Genomic DNA, 12,137 nt, shown 5'->3' on the forward strand with positions numbered 1-12,137 from the left:
CAAATGTGGAAGGAGAGGGATCGCTCTGATTGCCAGGGGATCCCTTGTTCTGGACACAAACTGCTGTAACTTGTTGAACTTGAAAGGCAATATATCAAAAACTCTGGCCATCCCCAACGCTGGCAGATTCCCCAAAACACGTTCGGGTGTAGGGACCATTCCTACTGAGCAGATCTTCTGGTGGCTGAGATAATCTGCCTTCCAATTCTCTACTCCTGTGTGGTCAGTACTCTCCAAGAAACCAGGAGAATGGATCTTCCCTTTTGCAGGTTCTGATCCTGCAACCCCCAGCTTAGGCTTAAGCATGCCAGGGGAGATAAGGACAGGGGGTAATCCAGGGCTTGTGCTCTCCTGTTCCAAGCCAACAAGATGTCTTGATGTATAGACCTGGAATGGAATTGGAGCATAGCAAACTGCCTCGACGGGGGAAACCATCCTTCCCAGAAGACTCATACAGTGCCGAATGGAGGGTTGCCTGGTGCCCCTTACCCGACTCACCTGATCCTTCAGGGCGCAGATCTTTATGGGTGGCAGAAATATCCTTGCCTGGACTGTATCCAGGAACAGACCTAGATACTTGAGACTCTGAGCTGGTTATTTATGACCCAGCCCAGGTTTTCTAAATACCGCAACTGTGCAGACTACACTGTGTTCCAGGGCCTGTAATGAGTGATCTCAGAGCAGGTGGTGGTCGTCCAAGTATCTGAGTAGCAAGATCCCCTGGCCCCTTAAAAGTCCCAGTACAGGTGCTAGGATCTTTGTAAACACCTGAGGTGCTGTGGCAAGCCCAAAGGGCAATGCCACAAACTGGAAAATTAGAGTTACGCTTACCGTAACGTCTTTTCCAGTAGTCTTTCAGGACAGCCACTATGAGAGAAAGACTCCTCCTCTTCCTCTGGAAACACTGCGCCAGCCCATAAATTCTTACTTCCCCTGCCGGACCTCAGTTTATATCGAGATTACCTCCGGCCAGCTGGGGAGACACAACACATTAATAACAAATTTATCAAATACCATGACTTGCTGCGCTCTGGTCTTTTGTAAGACTCCCCCAATTTTCGGGTGGGAACTAGGGCTGTCCTGAAAGACTACTGGAAAAGACGTTACCGGTAAGCATAACTCTAATTTTCCCTAATCGTCTTTCAGGACAGCCACTATGAGAGGATAAACGAGCACTTACTAGTTAGGGTGGGACTACAGCTTGCAAAACCTTTCGCCCAAAGGTCTGCTCACCTGCCGACACCAGATCCACTCTGTAGTGTTTTACGAAAGTGGAATAGCTGGACCATGTTGCTGCTCTGCAAATCTGCTCTGGCGTTGCTCCCGCTCTTTCTGCCTGGGAGGCTGCCATAGCTCTAGTGGAGTGTGCTTTAATACCCACTGGGATTTCTTTCCCTGCAACTGAATAAGCCTGCTCGATGGCTACTCTGAGCCATCTAGCAATAGTGCGTCGGGACGCTTTACAACCTTTTATGGCCCCGGAAAACAAAACAAATAAGGAATCTGACCTTCTGAATGTCTTGGTCAGTTCTAGATAGTGTAGGATACATCTCCTAACATCCAAATAATGAAATTTTAGTTCCTTCTCACCGGAGGGATTGGGACAAAAAGAGGGCAAAACAATTTCCTGGCTTCTATGAAAGCTGGATGCCACTTTCGGCAAAAAGGCCGGATCAGTCTTTAAAACTATCCGGTCCGGAAAAATAACACAAAAGGGAGCCCTGACTGATAAGGCCTCCATCTCACTGACCCTCCTGGCAGTTGTTACTGCTACCAGAAACACTGTCTTCAGAGTAAGTTCTCTCAGAAAACACTCCTTTAAAGGCTCAAAGGGGGGTCCAGTTAAGCTCTGTAAAACTAAAGATAAATCCCATCTGGGAAAGGACAGACCCTGGACCGGTCTCTGTCTGGACAGGGCCCTAAAGAACCTAACTACCCATGGGTTGGCAGCCAAATGATCTTCCAAATAAACACTGAGGGCTGATACTTGACCCCTAAGGGTACTAATGGATAAGCCTTTATCTGCCCCACATTGTAAAAATTCCAAAACTGCGGAGGATCTCCGTACTGGGAAAGAGCTCTCTGCGCACCACTTGTTGAAACGAAACCAGACCTTTTCATAGATCTGGCGAGTTTCCTTCTTCCTACTGTCCAGGAGGGTAGAAACTAGTCTCTCTGAAAATCATTTAGATTTTAATAAACCCTCCTCAGAAGCCAGGCCGCTAACGTCCACTGGCGTACTCGTGGGCAGAGGACTGGCCCCTGAGAGAGGAGGAGATCGTCCCGAGGGGGCAAGAGTAGGGGAGGTTCTACCGCCAACTGCTTTAGCATTGAGAACCATGCTCTCTTGGGCCAATGTGGAGCCACCAGAATCAGAGATGCGTTTTCCATTTGAAACTTTCTCAGAACTGCTGGCAACAACGCTGGAGGTGGGAAGGCATAGCAAGTTCTGAAGTGCCAATTCTGGTTCAAGGCGTCCACACCTAAGGCTCCCTCTCCCCTTTTTAGGGAGAAAAAACAGGGGGTTTTTTAATTGTTTCTGGACGCGAAAAGGTCCACCTCTGGAGACCCCCATCCCTTTATTATGAGATTGAAAACCTCCTGGTTGAGAACCCAATCGCCCTCCCTCAGCCTCTTTCGGCTGAGAAAGTCTGCTACCACGTTTTTCTCTCCCCTCAGGAAAACCGCTGAGAGCGAAAGGGTGTAGGTCTCGGCCCAGCTCAGGATCTGTCGCTAAAGACAACAGGGCTCCGCTTCTCGTGCCACCCTGCTTGTTTAAATAGGCCACTACGGAAGAGTTGTCCGACCGCACCTGAATGTGGTGACCCCGGAGCTCTTTTTTGAAGAATCTGAGGGCTAGTCCCACTGCCCTTAATTCTTTCCAGTTGGACGATCGAGTCAACTCGCCGTCCTCCCAAGTGCCCTGGGCTAGAAGGGAACCCAAATGTGCCCCCCAACCTTTTCCACTTGCATCTGTGGTCACTACCCGAGAAACCGGGGTGAGCCACAGACGCCCTTGCGACAGATTCGTCGCTTTCCTCCACCACCAGAGGGATCTCTTTACCTGGTGTGGAATATGTACTAGGGTGTCTAGAGCCTCCTGACTGTGGTCCCACACCCCTAGGATGAAGGTCTGTAGGGGACGAAAATGTAGCCCTGCCCACTGCACTGCTGGGAGGGTAGATGTAAGGAGACCCAATACTGACATCAGAACCCTTATGGAAACCAGCTGGTTGCTCTGAAGAGAGGCCACCGCTCTGTCCAGCTTTTGTACCTTTTCTCTTGGTAGAAAAACTCTCAACAGTGTTGAGTCCAACAGGAAACCTAGATAGGAGATCTGTTGTGAGGGGATCAGGCTGGACTTTTCCAAGTTCAGAAGCCACCCCAGGTCTGTAAGGACCCCTTTGGTTAGATCGAGATCCTTGACCAACTGTTTTGGGGATGCTGCAAATAAAAGCAGGTCGTCCAGGTAGGCTATTATACATATCCCTTGGAGCCGAAGAAAGGCCATGGCTTCTGCCAGGACCTTGGTAAAAATGCAGGGTGCAGAGGATAGCCCGAATGGCAGGGCCTGAAACTGAAAATGTACTGTTTCTCCCCCTAAATCTATGGCAAGGCGTAGAAACTGCTGCGAGGCCTCCGCTATAGGGATGTGTAAATACGCGTCCCTTAGGTCCAGAGATACCATGAAACAGTTGCGGGGCAGAAGAGCCCTTACTGAAAAGATCGACTCCATGCGGTATCTTTTGTATGTCACTGAAGCGTTCAGGGGCTTTAAGTTCAGAATCAATCTGAACTTCCCTGAGGGTTTTTTCACTACGATGTGAGAATAAAACCCCCTTCCCTCTTCTGCTTTTGGGACCCTGAGAATAACATCCTGATTCTCCAATTCCCTCGGAGCTTCTAGCAAGGCCTCGGCCTTTACCTCTGAAATAAGAAAAAAAGGAAAAAAAGAAAAAACAGAAAAAAGACAGTCAATACAAAGCTCGGGATACAACCCTGGGAGTGCACTAGACCCTTTTTTAAAAGAAGGAATCTGAGCCTCCCCTCCCCCCTGGCCCCCCATGATAGAACCATACACTGGGGTGGGGGGATCCTAGATAGAGAGTACCCCTCCCCAGGGTGCTCTTACCTTAGGAATGCTGGAGATAGAGTCTGTTTGAGCCTCAGCTTCCGACATGACTGCAGGTGGCTGCTTACTACAGAGTTTCACGCTGCCTGTGCGCGTTCCGAACTCATCTCCAGCTTGTGCCCGGCCCTCCTATCAGCTCCACGAAACGGAAGTCGATCGTATTCGAGGTCAAACCTTTGCTTCCGCCGGATACGACGTCGCCCGTTGTTCGGCCCGCTCGGTTCAAAGAAAAAAAAGGGGCGGACTGTACCCTTGTACAGGGAAATCTTTTGAACGGCTTGCCAGCTGCGTCCCTGTAGATGCTATAGGAGTCCCCCATGACCTGAAGCCGCGCTCGACTAGGAAGGGGTGGCAGTACCTGGTGAGGTAAGTAAACCGTTCGGCCCGCTTGGTTTCGAACGGTTTGAACCCAGCTTTCTCCAAAACGAAGCCCCTGCTTCTTTCAACCGGGTTCTTTAACAAAAAAAATGGCCACAGCCTCCCCGACTGATCGGCCTGGTTGCTTTGCACAGTGTCTCCCCGCCGGAGGAAACACTAATAACTGAGGTCCGGCAGGGGAAGTAAGAATTTATGGGCTGGCGCAGTGTTTCCAGAGGAAGAGGAGGAGTCCATCTCTCATAGTGGCTGTCCTGAAAGACGATTAGGGAAATTATGTTCCTATACTGCAAATCACAAGAACCTTGGATGAAGCACGATAGGATTGGATAGGTACGTGTAAATACGCATCCTTGATATCAATTGAGGCTAAGAAGTCTTCCATCTGGAGCAAGGCTACTACTGAGTAGACTGACTCCATCCTGAAGGATTGGATTAACAGATGTTGGTGCAAGATTGGCCTTAAGTCCCCATTTGGTTTTAGAACCGTACACAGGTTAGAATAAAACCCATGTGCCTCTTTCGGACAACGGAACCTGTATGATCACTCCTTGATGCTCCAAGTGCTTGAAACAATAAGTTTATTTTTGGAGGATCCACAGGACGTTGAATTTTGGAAACCTCCGTAATTCTAGCTTGTAACCGCGGTACACTGTTGAGGTGACCCACTGGTCCTGCACCACTGTTCTCCAAGTGTCCGCAAATTGGAGCAGCCTTCCCCCACCCAATAGAGTGGGGGCATCCACTCAAAAGGAGGACTCAGTGCTGGGTTTAGAAGAGGAGATCTGGACCCAGGCTTTTTTTCTGGCCCTGCGGCTTGCCCCTGGCGCTATCGCCCTGTTTGCAGCAAAACTACCTTGTTGCCGAAATACCCGAGGAAGTCCACGAGGTTTTAAAAACAAGGGACGCCTGGTCCTTCTCTTTACAGGAAGTAAACAACTCTTTCCTCTGAAAATCTTTTGGATGTACTTGTCCAGATCACCACAAAACAAACGCTCCACATGGAAGGGGAACCCTGCCAATAACTTCTTACAGGAAAGTTCAGCTGACCAGTTCTTAAGCCACACAAAAGTCTGTGCATGTGTACAGACATGAGCCAGACAAGAGACTTGCTGTATAGAATCCTTTAAGGCATCTACAGCAAAACAGTGCTCAATGAATATCTGCCCTATTTTCAGCAAGATCATCCTACTGGTTAGACCTATCAGGCCATCTGACCCAATCCTTCAAGGACTGGTAGACTCCAACTGCCTCGACAGCTGACTGAATAAGCTATAACTGGCCAAAGAAAAGGAAGCCTTTAACAATGACTCCAGTTTCTTGTAAACAGGGTCTTTCAAGCCCTGTGCGGTATCCACTGAACAAGTTAAGTTCTTGTTTAAAGAAGAGTTTGCCACTCAAATTCTTAAACTTTTCCTCCATGGGCTATAAAAGTGAAATTCTCTTAGGAACAAAAATCCTGTCAGGATGTTCTCAATCAGCATACACCGACTGTTCCAACAGTAGGTGCAAGGGGAAAGCCTGTGCAGCCTGAGAAGGCTTCAGGGACCCTAAAGAGGACAAGGGAGGCTCAGAAACCCCTGCCGGAGTTAACTTAAAGGCAGAATGAACTATCTTGGCAAGAGTCGGGATCTAAAGCCTCTGCGACTGAGAGGCTGATACCAACTGGACATCTTCTGGTCCAGATTCCTCAAAAGCAGACTGATCTGCCAGGCCCTCCACAGAATCCTAGGCATTTATCTCTTCCCCACCCTCAACCCATTCTTGCTCCAAATTAGGAGGCTCAGGGGAGAGGGATCTGTCACATTTCTTGCCACCCTGCGGGATGGAGGCAATCATGCCAGCAATCCTGTGCTCTAACCTGGCTAGGGCTGAGGGCAGTTCATTCCTGGGGATAAAGGCTGAAGCAACAGTGTTGACTGTAGGCACAATACCAAGACTGAACCGCATAAGCCGATGCTGCTTCTGTAGTGCCAACTCCCCAAATAAAAAGCGATACCAAGAGCACTTCCCCTAGGACCTTTCTAGCAGCCTGGAGAGCAATGCCAGCAGAAGCTGGAAGAGGAAAAGTTTGGTGTATTAAATATCTCATACACTGCACTTTTGTAACGGGCATATTGGCACTTATTAAAAACAGTTATTAGGCTGCTTTCACACCGATCTGCAGGTGTAGAGCACCGCTGTGCAGCACACTGCTGTTAGCTGCACTGAGTCTTAGACTTCTATTATATCCTGCAGGTTTGGTGTGCTTTCTGAAAGAGTGCCAAAATTTGTGAATGCAGAAATTACCTCGGCAGAATATAAGTGCCGGTTACTACACAATCAGCTTGCATAAGGAAACAGAATTTAAAGACCTAATTAAGAATGAAGTACCTGACTCAAGTGCATTCAACTAGATTACTTAAAATTCTATTTTGTAGAAAACATTAAACAATTGTTAATATCTATAAAATCTTACTCTTCTCATCACCACTGTTATAAGTATCGCTCTCTGGAGAGTGTTCTCTACGGCGCTTTGGAGACTGACGTGGACTTGGGCTGCTTTCATTTCTATGCCGCTTTCTGTAAGAGTAAAATGGAAACAAAATAAATGTAGATCGAAATCTATAAATTGGGTTAAAGGATCTGAGACTGTACAGGGCACAGATAATGGAATACCTACACAGGCAGTAAAATATGCTAATTTTTGTTTCGGTACCTTGCTTCCCAAAGGGTAATATAAAGATGAATTCCAGGCAACATGTAGGCATGCAGTGAGCTAGTAGTTTAATCCAGTAAATAAAGCAAATGCACTGTAAACAGAAGGTTCACTCCGTTTACAGTAATCTGAATTCTGTGTAACCTCCAACAGAACAAGTACACAGCCCCTCCACACGATTAGTAGGGACTGTATTGGGGAATAAACTTTCAAGATTGTGCTGTGTAACTTCAACACTTTCTGTATCGCCAATCTGGATTGAATTGCCAAGACAAGTTTTCAACTGATTTAGGGCTGTGAGAAAAGTATTTTCTCAATGGGTTGCACAAAAAAAAAATAAAAAAAAAAAAACAGACAGCTCCGATCAGAGCCGATGTACTATTTGACGTTCGTACAGCAGTCTCCCCCGCTCTGATCAGCCAATGTCTGAGCGTGCTGATCGGAAACCAGTTGGCTGCTGGCTTTCCAGCATGCTCGTTAGACAGAACCAGACACACACACACACACACACACACAGGCCGAATGTCTACCAGTTTTTATTGAACCGGCTGATGTTGCCCAGCATTCGGCCCATGTGCACAGGACTTTTGATATTTCAGAGATGGTAGCAGGGTATTTCAGGATCAACAGACAAAAGGCAGTGGGGTGTTGCCCAATTAAAGAGAACTGAGATTTCAGGCTTACAGAGAAACATTAATGCTTGTATAATATGCAACATACTGAACATTTGTGACTTGGTCCAACATTCTTTACCAAAAACTGAAATTCAATACTTTCTACTCCCTGGCTGCATTTACAAGCATTTATCGGCTGTCAGTTTGACAGTCAATATTGGTTTAATTTACACAGGAGCAGATCCTTTTGGCTTCTGACAGCCAGAACAACATCTGCATTATCAAGAGTTAGGCCCCTTTCACATGGCCAGTTAGTTGCGGCTTCTGTGGATTTCTTAAATGGGCTTCTTAAATCTGTGGATTTAATTCGCATTGGCCAGTCAGATCATTTAAACTAATGGCAGGCTGACAGTAGCCACACAGAGCAAATAGCTGCGATTCCAGGACGGAGGTCAGAGCCTGGACACAGTCAGCTCGCTATTAGTTTAAATAGGCTAAACGGTCAATGCCAATAGCAAAACCCGGTCATTCCTGCAGCAAAAATCGGCAGATTCTTGCCACAGGAATCCGGGAAGTTGCACCAAACCGGCCATGCGAAAGGGGCCTTATGATGATGCAATGTTATTTCTTCATTGTTACTTTTTTGATTCATCCCTAATAAATCAAAATGACCTTTGATCAGCGTGTGTTACAGAAAATGTGCTAGTATAAAAAAAAAAAAAAAAAAAAAAAAAAAAAAAAAAAACACACACAACACAACCCTAATTAACTTCTTCCTTCCCTTATCCTTAGCCATTTTCTACCAATAATATGAAAATTTAGTTTCCATTTGTTTGTTCCTTTATTTTCCAAACTATTGCATTTGTAAATAACTTGCTATGCTTTGTAATATACACAGGTGAATTGATATAAACATGCACTTTTATGGTCTGGAAAGCTTTTTAAAAACAATTTTTATTTTTTGCTTGCTACAGTCGTCATTCGATTGCATGTAAAATCCCTTTCTTGAATCACATTACAGTCTTAGACCAAGGACTATTAGGCCCCTTTCACACAAAGGGTCCAATCAGGTACACCTGTCAGTTTTAAGGTGGACCTGATCAGACCCTCCATTCAGCCCTATGGACCGGCGGGTGTAAGACGACTATGAAGTCCATTATTGCCCGGCTACCCATAGAGTAGAGTGGGCTCTGCCCATGGTCGCTCCAAACAAACTGAGACATGGACCCATCATCCACCCATTCCGATCAGCAGGTGATCAGTGGACAGACCCCCTGCTGATCTCAATGGAGTCAAGCCTATGTGAAAAGAGCCTTAAACTTTGTTGCAGATTCCTACCTTTTGTTATTCTGAAGAAATCCCTGTGTTTGTCTGTGTCCATGTGGAATGTAAATCATATAGGTGTAGTTTCATAATTCTCATTCAGCTGCTGCACTTACAGGGCTCTAATGAGAATTGCAGGGTCTGCATTCCTTTAGATGCGATTTCCTATTGGGAGCATCTCACCAAAAATTACATTTTTGTTGCAGTTCCTGTTAATTCTTGGGCTGTCTTGCATGAACTGCACATTTGAGATTTCTCCAGAGTGGTTCAGTGATATTGAGGTCAGGAGACCGAGATGGCCACTCCAGAACCTTCACTTTATTCTGCTGTAGCCAATGCAAGTCGACTTGGCTTTGCGTTCTGGGTCATCGTCATGTTGGAATGTCCAAGTACATCCCATGCGCAGCTTCCAGGCTGATGAATGCAAATGTTCCTCCAGTATTTTTTGATAACATACTGCATTCATCTTGACCAAATTTCCTGTGCTTTTGTAGGTTACACATCCCCAAAACATCAGCAATCCACTTCCATGTTTCACAGTAGGAATGGTGTACCCTTCATCAAATGCCTTGTTGACTCCTCTCCAAATGAAGCATTTATGGTTGTGGCCAAAAAGTTAAATTTTGGTCTCATCACTCCAAATTACTTTGTGACAGAAGGTTTGAGGCTTGTCTCTGTGCTGTTTTTGGCGTATTGTAAGCAGGATACTTTGTGGCATTCGCATAGTAATGGCTTTCTTCTGGCGACTCGACCATGCAGCCCATCTTTATTCAAGTGCCTCCTCATTGTGCATCTTGAAACAACTACCCCACATGTTTTCAGAGAGTCCTGTATTTCACCTGAAGTTATTTGTGTGTTTTTCTTTGCCACCTGAACAAATTTTCCTGGCAGTTGTGGCTGAAATCTTAGTTGGTCTAGCTAACCGTGGTTTGGTTTCAACAAAACCCCTAATTTTCCACTTCTTGATTAGAGTTTAACCACTTGCCGACCGCCGCACGACGATGTACGTCGACAGAATGGCACGGGCAGGCATATGGGCGTACCTGTACGTCCCTGCCTTCCCGCGGGTGGGGGGCCCGATCGGGCCCCCCCGGTGCCATCGGCGGTCGGTATCCGTGCAGGAGCGATCCGGGATGAGGGGGCGGCCATTCATTCATGGCCACCCCCTCGCGATCGCTCCTGACGAATGGGAGTGAAGCATTGCATCACTTCCTCTCCTGTAATGTAAACACAGGAGAGGAAGTGATGTAATCTCTCCTCCGTGTCGGTATTTTTCGTTCCGGCACCGAGGAGAGAGGATCGGTGAGTTGCACCAACACGACACTTCACAGTAGAACATGCCAGGCACACTCACACCCCCCCTTTACCCCCCGATCACCCCCCAATTACCCCTGCCCCCCCCAGTCACAGTGACACCAATTGCATTTTTTTTTTTTTTGCATTGGTGTCATTTGTGACTGTAATAATTGTTAGGGCAGTTAGGGTTAGCCCCCTTTAGTTCTAATGTACCCCCCTAACCCCCCCAATAAAGGTTTAACCCCGTGATCACCCCCCGTCGCCAGTGTCACTAAGGCTGGGTTCACATTGCAGCAGTTTATGAGAACGGATGTGATTCGCACCGCACTGCAGTGCAAATCACATCCGATCTCTGTGCGATTCGAGTTCAGCCATTCGCCGCACCCGCCGCAAATTCGCACGGGACCCTTTTTTTGGTCCGCAGCAGAATCGGATCGCATGGGTGTTTACACCATGCGATCCGAGTTTGCAGATCGCACTGCGATATGCGAACTGATCTGGGGGTGTCATTAACATTTCACTGACACTCCCAGCAGTTCGCATAGGGCAGTGTAAACTGCCGCCGGGAGGCATGCGATGCGGGAACCCGCCGCGGATTTGTGGCGTTCCTGCATCGCTCCAGTGTGAACCCAGCCTAATAAGCGATCGTTTTTCTGATCGCTGTATTAGTGTCACAGGTGACGCTAGTTAGGCAGGTAGGTATTTAGGTTCGCCGCAGCTTTTTATAGCGCCAGGGACCCCCATATACTACCGCATAAAGCCCCCTGATTGCCCCCTAGTTAACCCTTTCACCAGTGATCACCATATAACTGTTACAGGTGACGCTGGTTGGTTAGTTTTTTTATAGTTTCAGGGCACCCGCCATTTATTACCTAGTCTCACTAGTGTACCCCTAAATTTAGGGGTGTCTACTTTCCAAAATGGGGTCATATGGGGGGGGTTTGTGCCATCTTGGCATTTTATGGCCTTCAAAACTGTAACGCCCTTAGAAAGCCTGAAGGCGGTGCTTGGTTTTCGGGGCCCCGTACGCGGCTAGGCTCCCAAAAAGTCCCACATATGTGGTATCCCCGTACTCAGGAGAAGCAGCAGAATTTATTTTGGGGTGTCATTTCACATATGCCCATGGCATGCGTGAGCAATATATCATTTAGTGACAACTTTGTGAAAAAATAAAATAAAATAAAAAAGTTTGTAATTTTCCCGCAACTTGTGGCAAAATATAAAATATTCCATGGACTGAACATGCCTCTCAGCAAATAGCTTGGGGTGTCTACTTTTTAAAATTGGGTCATTTGTGGGAGTTTTGTGCCATCTTGGCATTTTATGGCCTTCAAAACTGTAATAGGTAGTGAGAAGTGAAATCAAAAATTTACGCCCTTAGAAAGCTTGAAGGCGGTGCTTGGTTTTCGGGGCCCCGTACGCGGCTAGGCTCCCAAAAAGTACCACATATGTGGTATCCCCGTACTCAGGAGAAGCAGCAGAATTTATTTTGGGGTGTAATTTCACATATGCCCATAGCATGTGTGAGCAATATATCATTTAGTGACAACTTTGTGTAAAAAAAAAAAAAAAAAAAAAAAAAAAAAAATTTTTGGGCATTATTCAATCGCTTGAGGCAAAAAAATAAAATATTCAATGGGCTCAACATGCCACTTACCAATTTCCTTAGGGGGTCTACTTTCCAAAATGGGGTCATTTG

General features: G+C 46.7%; 1 protein-coding gene across 10 annotated transcripts in view; it reads right to left on the reverse strand.

Moving 5' to 3' along the window:
• The window catches only part of ZC3H13 (zinc finger CCCH-type containing 13), a 119,433-nt gene that overhangs the window by 36,357 nt on the left and 70,939 nt on the right, over positions 1-12,137 (reverse strand). For all 10 annotated transcript variants that reach the window (XR_013274616.1, XM_077483237.1, XM_077483234.1 and 7 more), the window contains one exon: positions 6,966-7,069. Coding sequence is in view for 9 of the 10 variants with exons in the window: in XM_077483237.1 (XP_077339363.1) it covers positions 6,966-7,069 (104 nt within the window). In the remaining variant the exon portion in view is untranslated. The remainder of the gene's footprint in view (positions 1-6,965; positions 7,070-12,137) is intronic.

This window comes from Lithobates pipiens, unplaced genomic scaffold (genome assembly GCF_037356315.1).
Source record: "Lithobates pipiens isolate NorthernLeopardFrog02 unplaced genomic scaffold, aLitPip1_a1.2 Scaffold_16, whole genome shotgun sequence".
NCBI classification, from domain to species: domain Eukaryota; kingdom Metazoa; phylum Chordata; class Amphibia; order Anura; family Ranidae; genus Lithobates; species Lithobates pipiens.